A 26,543-nucleotide genomic window follows, 5' to 3' on the forward strand; every position below is an offset into this window, starting at 1 on the left:
CACACTATTACTAAGAATTAGAGGACCCTAACTTATTGTTGTTGGTCTAAAGTCCTAAACCTGTTAGTTCAATTTTAAACTTAACCTCAGATGTTCTCCTACCAACAATCTATTATTCAACAGATCTGGTATTATTACTTACAAAACTTCTGATTTTAGGAATTTGCCACTAAGAGTAGGGACATTGCAGGGAAACAACATCTCCCTCACTTCATGTCAGTTCTAGGCAGGAGCAGATTGTCAACTGGCATTCAGCCACGCTTAAAGTCTACCAGGTTTCAGTGGGGAAATGGAGTCAGGAGAATCCTACCTCAGCCCAGGCTGAACAACCGCTCTCCCGACCTTCCCATGAGATCACCTTTTTGCAGTTCATACCAGCATCTCACAGGCTTACTGGCATCATGGATCAGTGGCTCAGACTGCCTCTCTTGCTATCCACACCTGGAGTTAGACTCAGAAGAAGAGTCAGTTAATAGTCTCACAAAAATCTTAAAATAGCAAGCTCTAATAATCAGTTTCAGACATGACTAATTTCACATTGGCCAAGGAACATCTTTTGAAGCAGGTCTTAAGTAGCCTACATGCCTTTCTATACATGTTCTAGTTCCTGATTGAATAACAATCATAAGTCATTGCTCTAGTAGATTTATATCTGTTTCCCAAACTACTTTATCCCTTTCTAACCCTGCTCAATCTAAAAGAATGAGCTACACATGTGATAAGTTCAAACACTAACTTGAATTTTTGTGTTCATGTAATGAATTCAAATCAAAACAATCATTTAACTTTCAATGCCAAATATTACCAGAGACTACCTACCTCTAAGAAAATTAGACTGAAATTCTTTTTCCCAAACTGAAGATGTCTCTGATTTAGTCTCAGTAATTAATTCAGTCAATTGTTTTAATACTAATTGCTTTTATGTCACTTTGTAACCTGTAAAGATCTCATTCCAAGTTGGGACCTATGTCCATTACCCCAAAAGAGTTTTAGTCTCATTTGTCTAAAGGCCCCGGAAAATCTCACCTTGAAAACTCCTTGGTTTTTTTTTTTGGTTGTTGTTTTTTCCACGTGAACTGGCTCTCCTAAGGTCCACTCTATCACTATGCCCAAGTCTATTCTACTTCCCACTCTTAATCCTATCAGTCCAAATCTCCAGTTTACTGGCCACTCCCATCAAGACCATTCCTGGAGCTCCCAGACCGCCTGGGGCCACCCCCCTTTTTTTTGTAAGGGATTCCTTTCCCTGAATCCTTCTGTAAATAAAATACAATTATAGTTAACTTTAAATCCCAATCTTGTTCTATGTAGCAATGATACAACATCTATTTATTCCCATTAAATTTTAGAAAGAATGTTCCCAGGGATTTTATTTACATCTTAGATCTTAAATTTGCCCTAAAAAGCCAATCACTGAAGATCATTTCTTATACATTTTCAAATTCTCACCAAGCAAGTTCTATATACAATCTCCTCAGCTGCTGGGGCTGTACTTGTTACTAGCCTGAGGACTGCTTCTTTTCCCACATATACACATAGTGTACCAGCTTTAGGTTTTAGCATTAGAATTACAAATGGCCAACATAATTTTCATAAGTGATAAATTGTTTTAGCTTTGAACCCGAACAATAAATTTCAGATGACATCAATTGCATTTTCATATCCTATTAGAGAAACTAAATTCTTCCCACTTTTGTAACTTACAAATACAAATTGGATAGGTAGGCCTTCCAAAAACCCACACAAAAGATTTTACAAAGTATTTCTTAATACAACAAATATTTCCTCTCTTACGAACAGCTTACAATTTATCACAATCCCCTTGAAACTAATTGACAGAAATTGCAAGAAAAGACCTAAACCCGAAGCCTTTTCACATTTGCCCATAAACTTTCTTTTACAAACATAACTTTAGAGTAAATGTTTGATTCATAGCAAAAACAATTTTAGCTAAAATTTCCTTTTCAACAGCAGAAATAAACTTTTAACATAATACATCCTCAGATGAAACGGGCTTGACAATCACACCTGTATATATACATGTATATTTTTAAAGCGTTCTCATTTTCTTAGTAAGAATGCTACAACAAGGAAACTCTTAGAAAAAAATTCATAACAGCTCTTTTTAATCAATTTATTAATTAACTTAACAATGCAATTTCTAATACAATATTTAGATGGATTACCTAAAAATTTAAACTTATTTAAGTTTCCTTAAAACTTAAAATAAGCCTCAACCTATTCAACTCCTTTTTTTAAAACAAATATAAGTTTCAAATTATCAAATTTCTATCACATCTTTTTAAAACCCCAGTCTATATGTAATAAATTATAAAATTTAAAATCATGTAACAGTTACATTAGATTAATGTTGCATCTAACAAATACCTATCCTTTTGTTACTGGATCTAACATTTTTGGCAGAAATGCCACTGGGTGTCTCTGCCCTCCTCTTATTTGTGCCAGGATTCCCAAGGCCATCCCCTTTCTGGCCCTCCTACTCTGCAAAGAAAAAGAAAAACCTAAACTTATTATCTTTTTACTTTAAATACATTGTCTGGCATCAAATATATTGATCTAATTAAACCTAAATCCAAAACTCTCAGCTCTAAGTTGCTTACTTGAGATTTTTTTACTTTCTAATCTTCTGCTTACTTCCACCAAACTTTAATAAATTCTAACCTATCTGAAACATTAAATTAAGAATGAAACATTTCACCTATTCACAATTCCAAATGCAACCAGAATGAATTAAATTAACTTTCTGTTATTTCCCATCACACTAAAATTTCTTCTTTTGGGTGAGGCAGGAAATGGTTAAATGGTTGTTAGTATGCCTCTTTGGTCTGAGGGAAAAAGATAAATTCCCTCCCTCGCTTTGTACTTCTTTCAAGTCTTCTGATTACACAGTACTCCTACTCCTCTCATCATCTCTACCTGCTTAAATTCTCTTGCCTTTCCCTCAAGCTACTTTGAAATTGCACATAACTTATTTCTTTCTACTCCTAACCTGACACTTCTCCTACATTCTTTTACTTGCTGTTACCAACCATATAAACTCAACAGTAAAATAATTTTTCTCTCCCTTTCTCCCCTTCCTTGTCCCTCCGCCCCTCTGAAACTAATCTGGAGGGGTTGAAGAGAGGAGTAACAGGAATTTCAAGGACAGTTCAGCTCAGCCTTTCTGCTCCTGCTGGCTGGCTGGCTAAATTTATAACCTTATCAGATAAAAACAGAGACACACAGACTTTCATTCACACAGAAATACCAACACAACATATACAGACAAAACATTTAACAGAATAGAATAGTACATATAGGTTTAAATTTTTGGCAAACCCAATCCTCGGAGGAACCATATTTGGGCCAGATTATGCCTCTTCCTCTGATATCTTTTCACCCCATATGAAACAACAATACTTAATCATCTTCTTCTTGTCCTTTCCTCTATAATTTGGTAATTCGTGCCAATTTTGTAATTGATTTCCCAAAGGACTATTTACCGGTATTTCCTGACTCCATTCCAAAGCTCGGTGGGGTTTGGACTGCCCCTTCTCCATTCTTTTGGATGATGTCACCAACACCTCCGAGTCTATGACTCAACAAATTTTGCTAGCTCCATCACTAGCTCTCAGTAGGGGTTATCCACCCACCAACGGTCACCCAGCAAACATTTTTTGGGGGGCCCTTCACCCTGGGGTCCTGCAGTCCACTAATTTGGTTGGGAGTCATCACCTTCTCCCCGAGTGTATCTAAGACTCAACGAATTGACCCCCCAGGCACCCCCCCCCGGGGCTTACTGCCGGGTCATATGCATACAGGTTGCCTGACCGCAACCTTCAACACCAACCGGTTGGCATTTTCACACACTTCACAGCTTCGGAGTCTTTGCAGAGAAGGAGGCCCGGCAGCCCCATTTCAAAGACCATGGGGGAATCTCCCCATGGGCGCCCAGTCTTTGAACTGAGTTGCCAGCCATTTCTCTGAAAAGTCACAGATCCCGGATGAGCCCCCAAACTGTGTGGGATGGCTCAGATCCCTACTTAAATCAATTACTCAGAGGCCTCTCAAAGTGATGACAGAAAATTTATTTACTAGATTCTCGAGAATCAGGACAATCCTATACCAGTTCACCTGGAGTAGGAAAGCCGAAGACAAAGAAAAGGCAGTGATTTATATAGACCCTAACGCAAGTCCCTCCCCCTCCCCCGACCATTATTCTCATTAGCTGAGAATATGATCTTACATTCTAGACACGAAATCTAACCAATCCCTTTGAAATGAAGACATTGAAGAATTAGGTAAACTTTATCCAGTCATTGAGACCCTAATGTACTACACAGTTTTATATCCTTATATGGAATTATTCTGTTCTAAAAATATAGTAACCTTGAGCTTCTCAGTCTTACCTCACCCTTGGGAGAAGAATTACAATCTGAGAAGTCTTCACTAAACCTATCCCACTCACAATCTATATGATTCATACTGGAAGTCACATTTATGTAAAAAAGATCCTTCCCTATCCACAATTGATTGTCTCATCACCTTTTTGAAACTTGATAGTATTTTAAACTCCTTTCCCTAATTTGCTCAGGTGGCTCAGGAGATCCTTGAAGACCTTGCTCATCCTTTTCTGACCTTATTTTTTTCTAAGACCTGGGTTTAAGTTCTAGTTTTGACAGGAGCAGTGTGAATTTAGGCAAGCTTTTTCTTCCCCTGCATTTCAATTGTGAAATGGGGCCATTTTGTAAGCCAGAAAATGCTGTAGAAGCATGAGCTAGCACTGTTGTGCCATGGATGGTCTGAATGTTGAGTATTGGTGGATTTTTTTTTTAAAGTCAAAGAAAACAAAGTTTATTAAAGATTCACCTAATTGGGTTGCCTCTTAAGGAGCCTAAGTATTTGTAATGCTTGTATTCACAAGTGGGCCAGATAGAATCCCAGCTAGACAGGGTCTGAGCTGGATTGAATCTGAGCGCCTTCATGGAGGCAAGGTGGGACTTAAATACAGAAAAGAGTATAGGAGGGATCTGGGGGGGGAGGGGAGTGTGGTCTGGTAGTCCAGGGTGATGGGAGGAGGGGTTTAGAAAGGGTCTTGAGAAGTCCAAGGAGGGAATCCAAGGAGGGTCAAAGGCTGGAAAGAGCTGGAGGCTATCAGGAGATAGCAGACAATGGAGGGTTTTGGGTGGGAAGCAGGTGGGTCAATCGAGAGATAACAGACAATGGCCACAGATTTGAGTATGAAAAGCCAGGTTCTGTGGAGAGATACAAGGGAAGCTCAATTTGAGTATGAAAGGCCAGGTTAAGTGAGGAAATTCCAGGGGAGTTCAAGGAAGGACCTGGCACCACCCACGTTCTTCCTTGAGCTCCCCTGGAATTTTCTTTGAATGGAAAACTTGCCCTTGGTTCCCTGAGAAAACCCCAGGAGACAATTAGGATCATTCACTCTGTGTAGGGATCTGGAAACCCAAATTCCACTGACTCACGGACTGAAAAAGGGACCACATGAAAATAAAATGTAGCTTAATGTAGGATTCTTTTTTGAAAGAAATAGAGGTAAGCTTAATCTGTTTTAAAATTTAAGAATGTGAAATGCACAGCTATTAAATATACTTTTCTCAAATTCACTCAAATTTAACTTTATTGCCAGTGACAGGAGAAGGAGGAGAAAAAAAGATGATGGAAAGGAAAGGTTGTGAATGGGAATTAAGAGATTGGAATAGAATAGAGCTGGGAAAGAAAAAAGAATCACTGAGGGATCATGGATTATTCATCTCTAAGACACCCAACTAGTAAATGGCAGAGCAGCATTCTAATTGAGATCATTTTACTCCAAATCCAGCACACTTTTCACTTAGTTCAATTGTATGTGAACAGGAATCCCCTTTACTCTGAGAAGTGGTCACCTAGCTGCTTCTTTAAGACCTCCAGAGATGGACAACTTCTGATACAACCTGCTTTCTAATTGAGATTCTGTGAAACAGAAAATTCTTCCTAGTCACAAACCTCCTTAGAATCATAGATTAAGAGCTGGATGGAAGTTTAGTGACTATCTAATCATCCAATCCCCTCATTTTACAAGTGAGGAAACTGAGGTCCAGAGGAGAAGTGACTTACTCAAGGTCATGAAAGAGACCTCAAAGAGGGAGCATGTCCAATCTATCGGAAGGAGGATTACTGGCCTTAGTGTGGAGGACTGGTCTGGAAGTTAGACTTGGGTTCATCCACTGCCTCTGAGACTAACCCAGATCTCCTTACTGCACACCCAAGTACTCTCTGCATTACATTGCACTGTCTGTAATTCACTCTCCAGTAATGCTTGCATCAGGACCTCCTAGGGATTTGAGAAAGAGTGGTGTGATTACTGAATGTGGTCACTCTGCCAGAAATTTGTAGGAAACCCTGATGCAGGCGAAAATACCCATTTCCTTCCTCCTCTAGTTCTTGGCTTGAGCTCATGGCATATTCACTTGTTCATGTTGAAGGGAGGGAGTCAGTGGGGCTCAGTTTCAGAGGGGCTGCCCTGTGAGAGGAAACAGGATTGAGAAATCAGGTTTCCTGTTACTCTCTGGATGTTCTCCAGGGGCTCAACGGAAGGGAAAATATGTGATGGAAACTGTTATGCTCTTAACACATGTGTTTGATTTACTAAGGTGACATTAGTTAGGTGAGTTATGGCTTTATTGGTGCTTTCGTGAGCTGTTTGACATGATGCTGGCTGCAGTGGGCTTATGGGCTGAAAAGAGATAAATGCCCCCTCTGAGACCGCTAGGTTTTTGCAGATTCTACTGTCTCAGAGTTGAAAGAGACCTCAAAGAGGGAGCAAGTCCAACCTATTGGAAGGAGGATTACTGGTCATATTGTGGAGGACTGGTCTGGAAGTTAGACTTGGGTTCATCCACTGGCTCTGATACCAGCTGTGTAATTGTGGGCAAGTCACTTGATTTCCCTAAGCCTCAGTTTTTTAAATCTATAAAATGGGGATAATACCTGTGTTACTTGCCTTAACTGCTTGCCTTTGTGAGCAAAGTGCTTTGTAAGCCTTATAGGTTTGGAAACCTATTAGCAAAATAAGATGTAATAATAAAAATGTACCAAGCATGTGCTAAGTGCTTTACAAATATTATCACCTTTGGTCCTCACAAAAAACCTGAGAGGTAAGTGCTATTATTATCCCAATTTTACAGTTGATAAAACTGAGGCAGGCAGGTTAAGTGACTTGTTTAGTTACTGCTTAAGGATTAGCTGTTGGGTTTTGGGTGTTGGGGATTAGGGGACTGGAGCTGATAACCTTTTAGATTCTAGCTCAGATATTCCACATGTCTAATGTTTTGTGTTTTAAAATTCCTACTAGTTCTGACATTCTTATTGTATGGATTATAAACTATATAATCTGATATATCAGTCTATCTCTAATCTTCCAAGTAGAGTATAAATTGGAGTATATGTAAATTAGAGTACTTATAGAGTATAAATTCTTTGGAGGCAGGGACTGGCCTGCTTGGCATATAGCAGGTGCTTGGTAAAATGCTTGTTGAGTGGTTGTTACTAACCTCAGATGGGGTCACAAACAGTTGCACATGACTGAAAGGACTGAACAACAGCAAACATACTCCCCAAAGGAAGTGGATATGTGTTTTTTTAATGGATTTTATTGCTTTATTTGCATTTATATCATGTAGATTTTTTTCCTGTATCCTTCCTGCTCCCCTTTCCAGAGACATCCCTAATAATAAATAATGTAAAAAAAAATTAAAAAGAAGAAAAAAATTCAACAGAACCAATCCATACATCAAAAAGAACATGGCGTAATATGCAACATTCCTGTGAATACTGAGTCAGCCAGGCGGTACCATGGATAGAGCACAGATCAGGAAGACCTGAGTTCAAAATCAGCCTCACATACTTATTTGTGTAACCCTGAGCGAATCACTTACCCACTGCCTACCTCAGTTTATCTGTAAAATGGGGATAATAATAACATCTACCTTTCAGGGTTGTTGTGAAGATAAAAATAAGATATTTTTAAAGTGCTTTGCAAACCTTAAAGTGATACATATATGCCACCATTATTGTCATGTTGTATGCCTGTGTACCTTCTCCCACCCCACCCCCCACCTCTGACATTGTGCCACCTTGGTCCAGGCCCTTCTCACCTCCTGCACGCCTAGATTAATGCAATAGACTTCTAGTTGGTCAATATACCACAAACTTCTCTCCACTCCAGTCTATCCTCCACTCATCATCAAACTGATCTTCCTAAAATGCATGTCTGACTGTGTCTCCCTCACCCCCATTCAATAAACTCCTGTGGCTGCCTATTACCTCCAGTATCAAATAAAAAATTCTGTTTGGCTTTTAATGTCCCTCATAATCTGGCTGCCGCCTACCTTTCCAGTCTTCATACACTCTATTCCCCTACATATACTGCATAATTAAGTGGAAACTGGCATCCTTGTTGTTGTCATTTTTGGCAATTAGTTTTTAAAAATTTTTTCATATATATGTAATTTATTTTGAACTTAAATACAAAATAAGAAAAGAAAAAATTGCCATGAACATAAGAGGGGATGCAATATAAAACAAGAAATTTCCATTTCAAGAAAACCTATATAATAAATACTACATGTTGTTTTCAAAGCTGTCCAGCTTTTCTTTGCTTCCTTGTAGGTTTTCTTTTGTCCTCTGCTGTGCACTTTTTACTTTATTTTTTTCCCTCTCCCCCCAACCCTCCAAGAAGGCTACAATTAAGCTCACATACACGCATACACACATATACACATATATGTAAGACTGTGCTATGCTTATTTCCACCGGACAATTGTTTCTCTGAAGGTGGATAGCATCTTCTTTTATAAGTCTGCCTCCTCCTAGTTTTTTGAATAAGACACTTATACTCTGGGCATTTTTAATGGCTGTGCCTCATGCCCGAAATTCCCTCCTTAACTTTTCCTTCCAGCTTCCCTGGCTTCTTTCAAGTCTCCACCACAATCTCATCTTCTACAGGAATTCTTTTCCAATGTCCCTTTAATGCTATTACCTTCCCTCTGAGATTATGTCCCGTTTATCCTTTCTATGTCTTATTCATACAGTTATTTGTGGGTTGTCATACCCATTAGACTGTGAGCTTCCTTAAGGGCAAAGACTGTTTTTGCCTTTGTTGTATTTCCAGAGCTTAGCGAGTGCCGGTACATAGTTGGCACTTAGTAAATGCTTGTTGACTTGTTGCCCTGATTTACAAAAGGCTACGCTAATTCACAGCTCTACCAACAATTCATTAGTATGCTTGTCTTTCCATAAGGGGCTTCTTTCCATCCCTTAGGGGAGGATGGTTCTTTCAGACAGGGTTTGAAACTCATTTAGCTGCTTGATCAAGCCCTCCAATTTTGACTACCTCCATCTTTTGTCACTGTATATTCAACAGGTGTGAGGGGAAACCTCATGGGTGTTTTGCTTTGCAGTTCTTTATTATTAGTGATTTGGAACATTTGGAAAGACACCTATTAACAGATAATTAACATTTATTAGGAGAGAGCTAGAGGATTTTGCTCTACTCCAGGCATTGCATATTTTAACAGGGAACTCTGGAAACAAGATCTCCGTTCAAAGGAGAGACTCTAAAGATAGGAATTATAGGCAAAGGCCGGAAAGAAAGGCAGTGCCAGGGGTAAATGAATAGGGAGGATATTTTCAGCACAGAGGCCTTCCAAGAGCATAGGGAGTCCTGCTAAATGAACTTCAGCATAGGGTTGTCTGCTTCTAGCACGGAGGAAGAGAGAGGGAGAACAGGGCAACACTGGACTCTCTTGGGAAAGTGATAATATCTCAGCCATAATGTCTCTTCAAGGACTAAATTCTTTGTTCTAACATTTTATATTTGGAGATCCAGCTCAAACATTCTATAATCACCAGGGAGAACATGCATGAAGACTGAGACCAAGAGGTTTTTAGGGAACTACAAAGAGATAAAACAGTGGAAAAGAATTTATTACATATGACTGTGTGCCAAGCACTGTACTAAGCTCTGAAGATATAAATGGAAAAGTGAGTGACATTTCCTGTCTCTTGGAGTATACATTTTTTTTCTGCCTTATTCCCCTTTCCCATACCCCTTCTCATCACATGATGAGACCAGGACGATGGAGAACCTTTAGTCCATGTCATGAGGAGTGAAGGAACTGGGCATGTAGATCCTGCAGAACAGAAAACTCAGGAGACTTGATTGTTATCCAAGTTACTTACAGGACTTCTGTGGAGAAGGGATTGTATTTGTTCTGTCAGGACTCAGAGAACAGAACCAGGAGCAATGGGTAGAAGGCACAGAGGCCAATCTGGCTTGATGTGGGGGAAAACTTCCTAAAAATTAAAGCTTTGCCACAGAGGAATGGGTGGGTGGCCTTTGAGAGGTGATGGATACCCCTTTTCCTGGGGGTTTTCAAGCTGAGGTTGGACAACCACCGTTTGGGGTATATTTACAGGGGAGATTCTATTCATTTAGAGGTTGAACTAGGTCCCCCTCAGCTCTCAGATTTTGTGAAATTCTCCATAAAGGCCCTCTGCTAGATTCTGTCCTCTAGCTTGTTGGACAACTTTGTTATTCAATGGGCTACAAGCTTTCCTGTTGTCTCTCTACATGACCAGTCCTTCTCCTTTTCCCATCATATTCAAGTCATCAGGGGTTGCCTTTGTGACCTCTTCCTTTACAAGACATTGTTGGTAACTGCTCATATCCACCTTGTGTCTTTGCAGTTCCTTTTGTGCCGCTTGCAGATTTTTAATCTTCTGAGATCATGATGTTCCATGACTTACAGCCATAACAATAAACGCATAATACTACGTGCCAGGCACTGGGCCAAGAGCTTTATATTGATTCTCACAACAATGCTGAGAAGTAGGTGCTATTACAACCCCCATTTTACATGAGAGGAAAAGGAGGCACAGATTAAAAGTGACTTTCAAAGAATCATACAGCTAGTGTCTGAGGCTGGATTTGAACTCGGGTTTTCCTGATTCTAGATCTGATGCTCTATCCACTGTCATCAAACTGCCACTAGATAACACCACCAGGAGGTTCTTCTCACCAAAGATTTTTGTGCTGGATTTAAGTTTGTAAGTTATTTCCATCAGTATCTCTGCCTTGGATGGATGCTGCAGGATGGACAACATGCTGGGACCAGAACTGGAGACTGGTGTAAAGTGGGAAACAGCACAGGGTTTTTAATGATGCTAAGTATTTAGGATAATTATCTGGAGACTTCAAATATAAGATCAATCTTATCTACATCCATTTAAGGGGATTAAAAAGTATCTAAAGTATTTCAAAAGGCTTGGAGAGCAATAGTTCCCAGGTAAAATGATACCTTATCAAGGAAAGTCAAGGTGAGCAGTCAGAAATGAAATCGGGGTAATTTTGACTTTTGGCATTGTAGAGATCTGTCTTCAAAGGGCTTCTGCCTTCCTGATGGTAACTCAACTACTCTCCTTTTTAAGGTTTGTCTATCTGATTGGTTGGAAAACAACGTCTGTCTCTGGGGCCCTAGTTTCTAGCAAGCCCTTAGAAAATAGAGCAACCACAAAATAAAACCAGAGGAAGGCAAACAATGCCCTGTGGGTCAAATCCTACCAGCTGGGAAGCTAAGTATGGTTTTTATAGTTTAAATTTAATTAAAAATTATTAATTTTAATTAATCAAATAAATTAATGTCACTTAATTTAAATTAAATGACATTAGATTGTATCTAAAAATTTAAAAACCATATTGACCTCATAAAATTGTTTGTATTTAAAAATGCACAAACTATTCTTGGCTCATTAAATAAATTGCATTTTAAAATGTGAAATCCATTCTTAGCTCATGGGCTGCACAGCCTGGGATCAAATCTGTAATCTGATCTAAACTAAAAAAACATATTTGTGAATTTTGTGTTCTACATATTTTTTTAAGAAGGCCCAGAGACCCATAAAGGAAATTTTAAAGAAGTTTTAAGTGGAACAAAATAGATTACAGCAAATCAACTGGGGGAAATATGTCTGAGCCACAGAGGGTTTTTGAAGGGAAGAAGGTTCCACTCTAGGATGTTTATAAGTCAGTTCTGAGCCTCAGACGAAGTGTGAAAATAGGCTGCTGCCTCTTCTATCAGTGGGAAAAATATCAGGCACTACTTCTCTCAGGGAAATAAAAGATAGGGGAAAAATAGTGAGGAGCCAGCAAACATCTATGAAGCTCAATTCAAAGACTGCAGATGTTTGCTTTTACTTTTAGTTGCTGGCAGCCTATTCCCTGGGTCCCTCTCCTCTTGGGTGCAGAAGGAGGAATGAGGTAAGTTAGGAAAGCAGATCGTATTGTGTATCATGCTGGTGTAGTTGAAAGGATTCTAAGTAACTAAGAGTTTTTTGGGGAGGGTGGAAAAGGAAATTCTGTCTCAGCCAAAGTTTTCGCATTTCCTACAGTATGGAACATCTTTGGGTTTCAGTTTCCTCATCTATAAAAAATTAAGGGGTTGGATGAAATGATCTCGAACGTCCCTTCCGGCAGCTGTGAGGCCCAAGTTCTGACCTTCTTTGTTCTAAGGTCCCTTCCATATGTAATAGACCCTGAGCTCATAGGGATGATGCCAGATGAGGTTAAACCAAGTTTCTTCCTCTTTTGGCGATGAGTATTCATAAACATTTGGAAAACTAGAGCACTCAGGATTCTGGGGTGGTATACCCCTGCCCTTTCTTTAAAGATTGAGCCTTTCAGTCCCACTGACTGCCATGGGAACTTTGTTCCATTTCCAAAATGAACCACTTCCTTGGGCAGCCTTGAAGGGCTCACCATGTATTAAGGCAGGGCTTAAAATGGAAGGACATCTAATTGCCTTTGTATGTACTGCAGCTCTCAACTCCCAAGCTCAAGAAATCTAGCAGCCTCAACCTCGAAGGTAGCAAGGCTTACAGAATACGCTGTGTGCATCATGGAGGCTTACAGACAAAAAGACAACAGGACCAGGAAGAGAGGCACACAATAATTTATTAAGGCCCCCTTGGAAGAATCCTCGGTCTTCAGCTTCCAGTCCAGTACCTAACAAGCTCCTCCACCCAAAGTTGTTGTTCTGTGATATCTCTAAAACAGACAAGGGAAGGCAGCTTGGGACCTAGATTTAAAGCAACCAGGAAAAATAGTAAACTCCACAAACATGAGATAGAGAAATGAGCACACAGCCAGGATATAGTTTCTTTGGTCAACAGACCAGTTTAAGGGGTGAGTAATGGGATAGGGTAGGAAAGCCATTTTAGAATTGGGTAACAAAAAAATAACAACTTTAAATTAAAAAAATATATCTATGAATTTTGTGTTCTATAGTTAAAAAAAAAGAAAAAAGCCCAGAGACCCAGAAAGAAAATGAAAAAAAAAATCTTTAAGTGGAAAGAAGAAAAAAAAGTGATGGCAAATCAGCCAGGGGAATGAATGACTATGTCCAAATTTGAGAACTGGAGCACAGAGGATTTTGTGTAAAGAAGCCTCTACCCTAGGATGTTTCCAGGTCAGCCCCAAGCTTCAGAGGAAGTGTGAAATAGACCACTGCTTCTTCTATCAATGAGAAGAGTATTAGATATTAATTAATTTTCTCAGCGTGAAATACATGATGGGGGAAAAAAGTGAGGAGCCAGCAAACAGATGAAATGGAATTGAAGTTTTCTGATGCATATTTAAACTTCTAATTTCCAAGGGCCCTCCCTGCTTAGCCCTTAAATCTAACAGTGGGTACAATGAACATTCAGAGAGGCTGCTCCCCTCCATCCCAAAATCCTCAGCAAGGGTAAGGGAAATTGTTCTGTAAGTACTCACAAACCAAGGTGTGTACATAACAGGAACCATGATGTCTATAAAGTACATTGTCTCCCTGTAATTTTTGTTTTAAAGACAACCACATTGAGTTCTAAAGGTACAGAGAGAGATCTACAAATGTTGGCTTATAGAAGTTAGAGAAAGGTTCATTTTAAAAAAATTAGAATACAAAACTATTTTAAACCTGATGCTTGAAGATAGGCAAGTCTGAGATAATAAAGCACTTCTGGGAAGGGGTTTCAGCTGCTTTGTAAGAAGGCCAACACATTACTCATTCATTAAAGAGGCTCAGATCAACTTTAAAAAAACAAACTTCTTTTTGCAGAGGATAGAAATGATGGCAGATCTATAAAAGGTCTTATAGGTTTAGAAAGGTTAGCTTAATCTTTCTGAATGGCAGAAATGGGGCTCTGATGTTATCATCTCCATGACTACCAGTCTGCAGCCGTGGCAACTAGAGGCTAATGACGTCTTTCAAGGCAGCATCTGGTATCAAGAGCAGGGGCTGAAAGCTTTAGTCTCTCCCTGTGATGAAGAAGCAAGAGGCCTCTTTCAACAAAGAATTTAAAATAAGGTTTGAGTTCAACAGGGGAAGTTAAGGAAGGGGACCAGTGAGAAACTATCTTTTGAATAGAGGCCTCCCATAAGAAAACTAGTGTAGGGTTTGGAATAGAGTCCTCTATCCTAGCAGGAGGCAACAGCTGTTAAGCAGAAAGGACCTCAGCCTGAGTATCAAGAGATGTAGGATCCGGGTGGCTTTGCTACTTCCTCACTGTGTGGCCTTAGGCAATCTTTTCTCCTCCCTAGGCCTCAACTTTTTTCCCCTGTGTGAAATGAAGGGGTTGAACTAGATGGTAGATTTAGAACTAGGAGGCATCTTAAAGATCATTTGGTCCAATGTACTCATCTTAGGGTCTCTACAGGTCCCTTCCGGCTCTACCACTTCATGTACTAATACTCTGTGTTTTCATTATGTGCTGGTATCACTTTCTAGACTGAGTTTAGTAAATGTGGGTAAGGGAAAGAGAGGGGTAGGGTGATTGGAAGGTCAATCCGTGCCCTCTCCCTGGGCTGCCGAGATGAGCAATGGATGGATTCAACCAAAAGAGGTATTTTAACTACAAAAGGATTATTGAAAGCATGAAAAGTGTAAAATATCATAAATCATTCAGCTGTCTGATCTCTTTCAAAAGTCACCAAAGCTAATGCTTCATTGGCTTGTTCTTATGATCACTAGATAGTCTAAGCACATCAAACTCGGCATATCAAGACAGAAAGGAGAAGAAAGGAAAGGAGGAGGAGGAAGGGGTGAAAGCTCCCTCACCCCATTCATTCTTTGTAGGCTAAAGGCTACTTTGGTTTCCCAGCTCAGCCTTCCTTCTGGGCAGCTCAGCTCTGCCCAGTCCGAGGCAAGTCTAGTGCTTTGCCCCTACAATGCCCTGAAGCATGTCTATGGGCAGAGGAAAGACAATGGTCGAGTTTTTCTCTGCAGCGATGGTCGTCAGGGTCTGCAGGTACCGCAGCTGAAGAGCAGCTGGGGATTCAGTGATAACCATTGATGCTTCTTTTAAGGCCCGAGAAGCATTCATCTCCCCTTCAGCAGCAATGACCTGGAGCACAAGAAAGGCAGTGGTCATTTAGGAACAGGAATGAATCACCTAGTCAGCTCTTCCTTATCTGAGCAGTGACTCATACGCTGGCAGCTTAGAACCTCTTCATGTTCTCATCATACTGTGTCTGTTTAACATCACATCATATATGAGATGGCAGGTTTGGAGCCGCAAGAAAACTTTGGAAATCACCTGTTCCAACTTTCTCATTTCATAGAAGAGGAAACTGGGGCCTTGACGTGATTCGCACAAGGTCACACAATTAGTATCAGGGTCATGATCTGAATTCACATCTGACTACCACATCACAAACAACTCATGTTTCTCTATTGCTAAGATCTGACAAATTCATAATTCTGGGGTGGTGTGCTCCCGCATAATTCACAATCACCTTATAAGGTTCAGTAAAGTACAAATATGAATTGCCCCATTCTACAGATGAGAACTCAAGTTCAAAGGGAGGAAGTGAGTGCTGGCCAAGGTCACATACAGAGAGCTGGTATTGAAACTCAGGCCTCCATTCTCCAAGGCCAGAGCTCTTTCTTTTACATTGTACCACCTTCTCTTTGGAAAAGAGAGAATTTAAGAGATTCATTTTCCATCTATCAGGACCTTAAAACCGAAAAGGCTTATATAGACCCCACAACTGAGTATCAATTCACCAGAGTGCTAAGAGTCAAAGGTGGGGCTCCATGCCTACTAAAGCATTATTGAAAAGAATTACTCTATAAATGAGTTACTCTCTATTAAAGTTTCAGTAACTTATTTCATGCGACAATATTTTTGGTTGAAACCAATTCAACCTGCATGTTGGGGAGGATAAGCAGGCCTTATTGTTATCTGTTGTGGATAAAAATGCCCAGGCAACACATTTTAGGGAGGCTCTAACAAGTTGATGCTTATTTAGAAAAAGGTGACCAGAATGATGCAAGGACTGGAAATCATGAAAAAACAGGGGATGATTAGCCTGGAGAAAATGCTGTGGTGAATAAGAGCTGGCCTCAGAGTCCAGAAGACCAGGATTCAGGTCCTGCTCTGCCACATATCGGCTATGTAACCCTGGCCAAGTCTTTAGCTTCAACCTGAGTTGCAGGCAACTCTGTCACAGTAAGTTGCAGAAGAGATGCCAATCTACATTGGTACAAGGAGTTTCATACGGAGGGAATCTTCCACTGATGAAATCACTGGCCTAGTACCAAAAAGTAAATAAATTCATTAAACACTTATTAAACAATTACTAAGTGAGTGTGATGGTACAAGGACAAAAATGAAATCGCCCTGGAGCAGTTTAGATTTTCGTTGTGTGCCAGGGAGGAGAAATAAACAAGAGGTAATTTGAGAAAAATTCTAGGAAGAGTCATAAAAGCAAGAATGATGAGTAAGGAGTATTCTCCACTCCAGGATATCCTCTATTTGGCCACTAAATTGCAAATCTAATCATGTCACCAGCCCTCCTTAACTTAAACTCCAGTGTCTCTCTATTGCCTCTACGATCAAATACCAAACATGCTGTTTGTCATTCAAACTTTTTCATAACCCAGCCCCTCCTACCACTCCAGTCTTTAGACACCTTAGTCCCTACCCTGTGCTCTTGGATCCGGTGACACCAGTCTCTTGGCTGTTCTGTGTACGTGACTCTCCATCTCTCATCTCCACACATTTTCTCTGGCTGTCCCCTAAGCCTGGAACACTCTCCCTCCTCCTCTTGACTACTGACCTCTCTGGTTTCCTTTTAAGTCTCAACTAAAACTTCACCTTCTACAGAAAGCCATCCCCAAACCCTTCTAATTCTAGTGCCTTCTCTCTCTTAATTACTTCCTAGTTATCCTGTATGTGGCTTGCCTTGTATATATTTGTTTGCATGATGTCTCTCCCATTAGATTGTGAGCTCCCTGAGGTCAGGAACTCTTTTTGTACCCTCAGCACTTACCACAATACCAGGCACATGGTAAGTGCTCAATAAATACTGATTGATTAATTGAAGGAGATGAAGATAGAGTACCTTCCAGGCATAGAAAAAAGCTTATGTGAAGTAACAGGCATGAGCCTGTTCTGTCTTAACATCTCTGCAGAGCCATTCATCTCAAACCAGAGGGATTAGAATGTCTCAGAAGGTAGATCTAGAACCTATGCTAAGGATTCTAATTCAGGGAGGTAGATTTGGCTCAACATGAGGAAGGGCTCTGCTAACAATGAGAGACCCTGGAAGAAGCTGCTGTAGTGCTACAGAGAGGTCTCCTTCAGCGTAAACTACAGGTGATGCTGGTTCAGACAGATAATGTCTCATTAGGGATGTTATATACGGAAAGTCTTTTGCTACAGGTCAGGTTGGACTAGCCATTCCACTGAGGATTCTTATACCCTCAAGTGTCTGATATTTAAACCCTTTTGAAGAAACATTCTCCTGGATAGGAAAAATTTGGTTCTATTACTACTACCATGAATAGCCCCAGTTAAGGCACTGCACCTTTCTAAGCCTTCTCAGTTTCCCTCATCTACCAAATAAAAGGCTTGAACTAGACAATTTCTAAGGTCCTTTCCAGCCCTAAGTTCTATGAGAACCAAACTTATGACTCTCGGGCATCTGGTCAGGTAACGCCTAGGGGTAACCACAATGAAGAATCCTTTCATTGTTCTTATAAACACTATACATTCTAAGTGAGTCAGACTCAATGTAATAGAAAAAAACAATGAGGGAGGGAGGGGAGAAAGGAACAGGAAATGTTCGCAGAAAACCATGGCAAATCTGATTTCCCAAGTCAGCAATTAAGCATATAGCAGGTCATGGAGTGGGATGGTTTTCAGTGTCCTCACTAATGCTCCACTAGGGTGTGTCCTTGGCTTCACAGTGGCCAAGTCCACAGGCAGCTCATTGCTCACCATTAAATCAGATATGGTTGCTTGGATTTGGAGTCATGAGATGAACTCGGCCACTTAGCGGCCTGGTGATTCTGAGCAAGTTATTCTCCTTTCTCCACTTTCATCAGCTGTTAAACGAGGAAAATAATACTTGAACTCAGAGCCTCACTAGATTACTATGACGAAACCACTAAAGAAACAGCATACATAATCATTAGTGTAGAAATAAATGCTCGTTACTCGTGAAAGTAGGTTTTAGCCATCTCTAGTGTCAGGGGCAAGGTCTGAAAACCTGATTCTTTTCCAGTGGTCTTTTTTCTCAGCTGTAAAATGGGAACAATAATTCCTATGCTACTTTCCCAGCAGGGATGTTACAAGGAGAGTGCTTTGAGCCTTAAAGAGCTAATCTAGGCTTTGGTTTCTCCATCCTTAAAACAGGAATCCTAATCCCTGTGCGACCCACTTCACCAAGAGGTTATGAGTTAAGTACTTTGTAAGTACTTACAGTGATATACAAATGTGAGTTGGCATAAAGGGCCACAAGAAAAACAATGACTGATGATGTAGGCAAAGGCATGAAAGGGATTTGGAAAAGAAGGAGGAAATCTCAGGGGAACACATGGTAGGAAGAAGCAGATCTCTGCCCAAGCAAAGCTGCACTCATCTTCAGAGTCAGAGTGGTTTGTTGGTTACCTTGGCTCGGGCCTCCCGGGAAGCCTCAGCCTCTGCAGCCATGGCTCTCTGCAGCTGCACAGGTAGCTTCACATCTTTAATCTCCACACGCTCCACCTTTATCCCCCAATCATCAGTGGCGTCATCCAGAGTGGCCTGTTGGGGACAAAAGGAATGAAGGTGAATTTGCCCAAAAGTCCCAACCATACAAAATGAAGGGGTGAGGCAAAGGTCCCTGAGATGGATGCCAAGTCCCATAAGTGACTCTAGCCCTTGGTATGGGAAAGGATGGGGAGTGGAGGCTGGAATTGCCGAGTTTTCAGTCTGGAGGATCAATGATCTGAGGATCAGGAGGCCTGGTTTCTAGCCCCATCTTCAGCATTAACTACTTTTGTAACACTTTAGAAGTCATTTCCCCTCTGTGAACTTTAGCTTCCTCAACTGTAAAGTGGAGGCAACATTGCGTATTGGCCAAAGTGTTGGACGTGGAATTAGGAAGACCAAGATTCAATTCCCATCCCTGACACTTACTAGCTATGTGACCATGGGCAGTGGATAAACAAGCATTAATTAATCACTTACTATGCTAAGGGTGCCCTAGAGATACAAAGACAAAAACAGTCCCTGTTCTCAAGGAGAATATGTTCTAATGAAGAGACAAAATGAAAACAACTCTATGTATGTGTACACATACACACACACATGTAAACATACATATATATGGTGAAAATGGGAGGTGATCTCAGAGAGAAGGTACTAGTTGGGGGAGGGAGGAGATTGGGAAAGGCTCCTCGTAGTGGGTGGGGTTGAGCTGATTTGTGAAGGAAGCCAGGAGAAAGTAAGGAGGGAGAACATTCCAAGAATGGTAGAAACCAGTGAAAACCCATGGAGCTGGAAGATGGGCAGCAGCGTACAAGGAATAGCAAGGAGAGTGTTGTGGGATCATAGCATATATGGAAGGAAGTAAAGTATCCAAAGACCAAAGACTGGAAAGGGAGGAAGGGTGCAGGTTGTGAAGAACTTTAAAAGTCAAACAGACAATTTTAATATTTGATTCTGGAGGGAATAGGAAGTTATAATGCCAGGTGAGGATGGGGGTGAGATGTGACAAGGTCAGAGCTGTGATTTAGGAAAAACACTTTGTGATGTCAAGAAATCTGGAGAAAAGCCTTTAGCACTTTGGATGGACCAATCCCGTGGAGGATTTATGGGAGACTATAAGGCAAGAGTTACACAGGATAAGAAGGTAAGGATGGGCTGCAATCTATCACAGGCATAGGGTGATAGTGTACCCTCACCATGAGGTTATGAGTTAAATACTTTGTAAGTACATACAATGATATACAAATGTGAGCTAGCATAAAGGGTCACAAGAAAATCAATGACTGATGATTTAGGCAAAGGCATGAAAGAGATTTAGAGAAGAAGGAGAAAATCTCAGGGGAACACATGGTAGGAAGAAGCAGAAACCTCTGTCCGAGCAAAGCTGCACTCTTATCTTCAGAGTCAGGGTGGTTTGTTGGGTACAGAGTAAGCTCCTAATAAATGCTTATTGATTTGACTGGTTGTTTGGAGGGAATCTTTACATTGAAAAGAATACAGATCCAAAGGACTGATGCTATCCAGTAAGGGCTTTGCTTCTGAGTCTGACAACAAACTGAGTGACTGCTGCCTGAGGACCAGCCAAGCTCATTTCACAGAAATTCATCACCAAAGGGGAATTCCCTACAAGTGGGAAATTTTTTTTGGCTACGGCTATGAACCACTAGACCAAGATCTAAATCACTGAATCCACAGGTCAGAGATGGAAGATCATTTAGTCCAATTCTTTGACTTAATGAATAAAGAAATAGAGGCCCTGAGAGGCACTCTAAGTTCCTAGATTACACAGGTAGCAAGTATCAATAGCTAGGAATTCACCCAGGATGGTCTTCTGACTACAAGTCTAATGCTCCTTCCATTACCACCATGTGGCTTCTTTGGACTTCAGTTACCTAATTGTTAAATTAAAGGGTTGGCCTATGTAATACCATTAAATCCTAAGAGCTAATAAAAGTCATTAGTGCAAAAAACACTGTCTCAGCATCCCCTTCCTCCAGTTTGGCAGCTACGTGGGAGAACATTTCAGGGCAAGGACTTTGGGACCTTCGAACTCTCCTACCCTCTTCACCTTATCCCTCCTTTTCTTTGCTTTTCTTTCTGTTTTTATGATGCTACCAGACTTGAGTTACTTTCCCAGAGTCACACAGCTAGTAAGCGTCAAGTGTCTGAGGCTAGTTTTGAACTAAGGTCTTCCTGGACTCCTGGGCCAGTGCTCACCTAACTGCCCTCCTACCCTCTTTTCCAAAGTCTATTTTAATTCCTAACTCTGGATAAGAACATGAGAAACCAGTTCCTAATCACTTGATTAGATGAGAAGAGGTGACTTCTGTACCAACCTGCATGTTATGGGCAATCTCTTCCCGATCAGAGAGGATCTGGGAGAGATTTTTCGTGCCCAGGACATTCCTCAGAGTTGTCTGTGCCAGGAGGCGGGTGGCTGAGTCAGCATTGGTGATGTTAGCCACTGCCAGGGTGGCATTCTGGACACGGTAATAGACCACTCCATCCACACTGACCGTCACAGAGTCCTTGGTGAGAATCTATAAGAAGAAAAGAGAAATTTATGTTCATTAACTTAACAGACAAAATCTTAAGTATATACTGTAGGAAACATGAACGATGGATAATTTTTGTTTTTGTAAACCAAAAAATGATTTTCAAGTACAATCACTTTATTCATTCAAGGCCTAAGCTCAGGCATGACCTCAAGATCTAAGCTTAGGTGTGACCTCTTCCATGAATTCTTTGTTGTTCACTTAGCACAGTGTCTAGTCATAATAAGTGCTATATAAATGTTAGCTATAATTATTGTTATTCCCCCAGTCAGAAATCAGTCAACTAGCTTTTATTATCGTGTGAAGATATGGCCTCCTTCTGTGCCAGGCAGTGTGCTATGTGCTAGAGATACAAAGAAAGGCAAAAATCAGTCTGTTTTCAAGGGAAAATGGTAATGGTAAGAGACAGCCCACAAACAACCATGTATACACAACATCTATACAAGATAGACTGGGGATGATTCCTCTCGTTAGGCAGCAGAAGGAAGGCACTAAGATTAAGGAAGATTGAGTAAAGTCTTGAAGATGGGACTTGAAAGACTTGAAAGAAACCGGGAAGATCAATTAGAGAGAAAGCCTGGAGTCTTGGGTGAGGAAAAATACTCAGGCCATTGTCATGAGATCAAAGAGTACATGGAAAGGAGTGAAGTGTAAGGATACTGGAAAGGTAGGAAAGGGCCACTGATAACTAAGGGCTTTGAAAGCCAAAGAGAGCATCTAATATTTGACCCTGGAGGTAACAGGGAGCTATTAGAATTTACAGAATAGGGAGGTGAAATGGTCAGACCTGTGTTTTAGGAAGAACTCTATGAAAACTCAGTGAAAGGTGGATTAGAGTAGGGGAGAGACTTGGGGAGGAGACATTAACCAGAAGGCTATTTCAATAGTCCAGATGTGAGGTGATGAAGGCCTGTGCCAATTTCAGAGAAGAGAAAGGGGCATCATCTTTAGCTAAGGAGAACTGAACTTCCTTCCTTAGAATTTTCTAAGGCAATTTGGATTTTTTTTTGCCCTTATCATACTCCTTGTATTATATGTGTGTCCATCTTATATCTCCCCTTCATCCTGCTCCCTGATGCCTTGCCTTTCCTCCCCCGCTACAAGTAGTGTATAAACTCCTTGAAGGCAGGAACTGGATGATTTTTCAACATTGACTCCTCAGTGCCCATACAGCAAGAACTAAATAACGGTGAATGAATTAAAGGTGACCGAAATGATTCTGTCCTTTACATTTTCCAAGGTCTTGTGGGAAGACAGTCAGCCTAGGAATCAGAGGACATGAGTTCAAATCCTAGCTCTGACACTTAGCCCCAGTTACATCAGATAAAGCAATTCAACTCCCTGAGTTTCAGTTTTCTTTTCTAAATGTAAGTCTTCTCTTCCTGGGTTACTGGGAGAAAAGGAATTTTGTAAAGCTTAAAATGCTATCAAATTGGATTTCCATAGAGTAAAGACGTTTCAGGGTTTAGTATTGTATCTCAGAACTGAGGACAGTGCTTGGTATATAATAGATGCTTGTTAACTGACTGATGGGTGGAAATGTGAGCTATGATTATTATATCATTCAATCACCAAGGAGCACCTGCATTTTAATAGGGGACAAAGGAGTGAATCACAGAATCTCAGAGCTGGAAGGGACCATTCAGTCCAAATCATATCTAAACTGGAATCCTCTTCTGGGATTACATTCAATTGATATTTGTCCAGCTCCAGCCTTAAGCACTCGAGGGAGGGAATCTATCTCTGGAGACTGTTTAGCCTAATTGTCAGTAAGTTTTGTCTTATAGTAAGAATGAATTTGCTTCTTTGTCACATTCCTATACGACTTTTAGTTCTGCTAGTCCTTATTCCTTCCCAGGCTTTCCCAGGCTAAATGTCTCCAAGTACTTTGAATTCTCAAGGTAAGGAAGTTACTGATTACCCCTAATCCCAGAATGTCAGAATTGTCTGGAGGGGGGTAGGATAGAGCTGGGGAACTTGGATAACAGAAGGCCTTCCGCCTGGCTTCGGATCACAACCAAGGTGGGAAACACACGCCAGGGGACTCACACTTTTCTGACAAAAAAAAAAAAGTGGAAAACTTGCAGCCTGCTACAACTTGTGTGTGAGTTATCTAATCTTTTCTGAAGAAAGAAATCTCTTGGATTGAAGGGGAAGAGAATTACCTTCTCTTATCCTCCTCATCCGGAGGACTCTACCACGCAATATGAAGACTGCCCCACCTCATCCTGTTAAGACAATTTTCTGTAAGGAGCTAATTTAGCAATAAGTAGAATACTGCATCACCCAAATTACTCTAAAAAGAAATGGCAAAAGTACACGTTACTTAGGATTGTGGCTTCAGGTGGAAATGGCAAAAGTACACATTACTTAGGATTGTGGCTTTAGGTGGAAATGGTTCTTCACCTAAGAAAAGGAAGTTCCCCTGTAGCCTTCCACCCAATTAACAAAGGAGACTTGACTTCTCCACCTACAAAATGGGCAAAGAGGAGAATTACGCCCAACAAATAAAAGCCTCTAACAAAGAAGTCTAGACTGGCTGACTTGGAGCAAGTCATTTCTCTCCTGAAATCTCAGTTTCCTCAACTATAAAACAAATGGGTTGGATCAGATGACTTCTAAACTCCCTTCTGATTGCTCTATGAGTCTGGGAAGACATGGGTCTTTCAAGTGCTATTTCTGTGCATCCAACAGGTCATTTTTTGTCTCAGGGACTTTCTTCATCTGTAAAATGAGAAAAATGCCATCTGTCCCCAACCTCATTTCATCGAGACTAAGCAAAATGTCAGTTCACATTCTATAAAGTTTTATAGTTTATGACGCACTTTCCTTATAACCCACCTTGGGTGGTAGAGGTTGGTATTTCACAATTCTCCTTTCTAAATTCCTTTTCCGTTAAAAATTCTACCTTTGATGATTTCACATTCTGTGCTCTAAGGTCCCTTTCCAGACTTCTGACTGCAAACCCTTCTCTTTCTTTTCTAAAACATTCTATAAATCCAAGGAAGAATTATTGTAATTATTGATAGCAACATCAGCCAAATAGATTTTACAATATATATCAATTAAATGATGATGATAAAATAATCACACAACCAGGCATCAAAGCAATGATCCAACTAATAACCCATAATTTATGACTTTATGAATACAGATTCAGTGGCTTCTTGGAATAAAATAGGAGTAGCAAGACTTGGGCAGTCAGAGGATTTGTATTCAAATTCTACCTCTGTCACTTACTACCTGGTATGATCTTGGGCAACTCATTCAAACTTCTCCAGGCCTCAGCTTCTCCATTTATAAAAGGAAAGTTTCTTCTAGTTTTACATCTGTGATCCTGTAACTCCAAAGAAATCTTTGCCAATTGACTTTTATCCATGTTAACATTCTTTTTGCCTCCATTGCCTTAGCCCACTGTTTATCTCAGGCAGAATGTTTACTTTAACTCACACTAAACTCACTAGGGATGAGAAAATAGAAGTCTCTGCCAAGGGCTCTGATCAGTCTCCTGAGGACAGGAAAGGCAGTTGAAATGCAGCAACTTAGAGTAACCCAGCTCAAGGGCGTCAGTGCTATGCACTGACCTAGGCTGGCGTCTCAAAAAGAGGCTCCATTGGCAACAATCCCATCACTCGGAGTGCAGGGGACAGACTAAGAGAAGGTTAGTCCCGGGCTTTCACTGTTGCCCAATAAGATTTTCCCTGCTTATGGCTCATGGAATAAGGTCAAACACCAACGGAGACATGTGCTGGTAGGCAAAGGAACAGGTTTTAGTCACTGACCCCCAAAACTATGGCCTCAGAGGGATTCTTCCTTCTCATTCTCCCCATCTTTCTTATTCTATCTCTGCTGCCAAAAGCCTACGATAGGGTAGTTGAAGAGAGAAGCGAAGCAGGAGATTTGGGCTTCAGACCCACCTTTGTCAATGATTCACCGTGTTATCTGTAAGTCATAACCTTTGGGATTGGGTTGATTTTCATCTGTAAAATGAGGGGGTTAGACCAGATGGTTCAACCAGCTCTAAAATGATGTCAAATACAAGCTGTGGCATAGTAGAAGGAACAGGGAATTTGGAGGCACAGGATGTAGGACTGAAGCCCAGTTTTGTGATTTCTTACTTCCATGACCTTGGACAAGTCACTTAACTTTTCTAAAGAGACTGGACTAGATAATCCCTACGGTCCCCCCTTTCAGCTCTAGACCTGAGGATTCTACAGTCCTTCCAGGCTCAATATTCTAGGATAAGCTATCATTCATCACATGCCCTTAGGTAATTTCTTTTCTAGCCTGTTTTTGTCTTCTGTCTAATGTGGAAACTTTAAGCTTGATCGAAATTTTTCTCATAACAGAGCTGTTCAAAATGGGCTAGAAGGAGCTGTCTCAGGAGGTAATGGCTTTCTGTTCCCTGGAGGTCTTTAAGCGGAGATTATATGAACCATATCAGCTATTCTGTAAAGGTAGTTGGTTTTCAGCTGTGGGTTAGACAAGTGGCCACTAGGGTTCTTTATAAGCTGAAATTCTGACCTCATGACAATGGTACCAATCCTATCCACCTGGGAGGGTTGCTGAGAATATCGACTTTGACATAATAGAATCCATCTTAAGCAATCTAAAATAAAAAAAGTCAAGACTCTAAGAACAAAAGGGCACAGTACAGCAAATCATATTTTCCACTAGAAGCCCAAAGAAAAGAAATGTTAAGAATGAAGAGAAACTTCACCTCTTGAGGAGGAATGTCGAAAGAAATGGTCCTCATGTCCACTTTGATAAAGCTGTCAGTGCAAGGCAGGATAAAGAAGAGCCCTGTGCAGGGAAAGAGCCAGATGATTAATGAGAGACAATGACATCTAATGTGACTTTATTCTGTCATTAAATCAGAAGAGAATCAAATCTAACCAATGTTACATCGAGACT

At 40.7% G+C, this 26,543-nt stretch overlaps 1 protein-coding gene across 1 annotated transcript in view; it reads right to left on the reverse strand.

Moving 5' to 3' along the window:
- Positions 1-12,994: 12,994 nt before the first annotated feature.
- STOM (stomatin) overlaps positions 12,995-26,543 on the reverse strand; it is a 42,582-nt gene continuing 29,033 nt past the window's right edge. The window contains exons 4-7 of the mRNA XM_072631796.1: positions 26,350-26,432; positions 21,411-21,614; positions 18,994-19,128; positions 12,995-15,441 (exon numbers count right to left, since the gene is read on the reverse strand). Of these exons, the coding sequence (XP_072487897.1) occupies positions 15,247-15,441; positions 18,994-19,128; positions 21,411-21,614; positions 26,350-26,432 (617 nt within the window). The 3' untranslated portion in view covers positions 12,995-15,246. The remainder of the gene's footprint in view (positions 15,442-18,993; positions 19,129-21,410; positions 21,615-26,349; positions 26,433-26,543) is intronic.

Source organism: Notamacropus eugenii, chromosome 1 (genome assembly GCF_028372415.1).
Source record: "Notamacropus eugenii isolate mMacEug1 chromosome 1, mMacEug1.pri_v2, whole genome shotgun sequence".
NCBI classification, from domain to species: Eukaryota; Metazoa; Chordata; class Mammalia; order Diprotodontia; family Macropodidae; genus Notamacropus; species Notamacropus eugenii.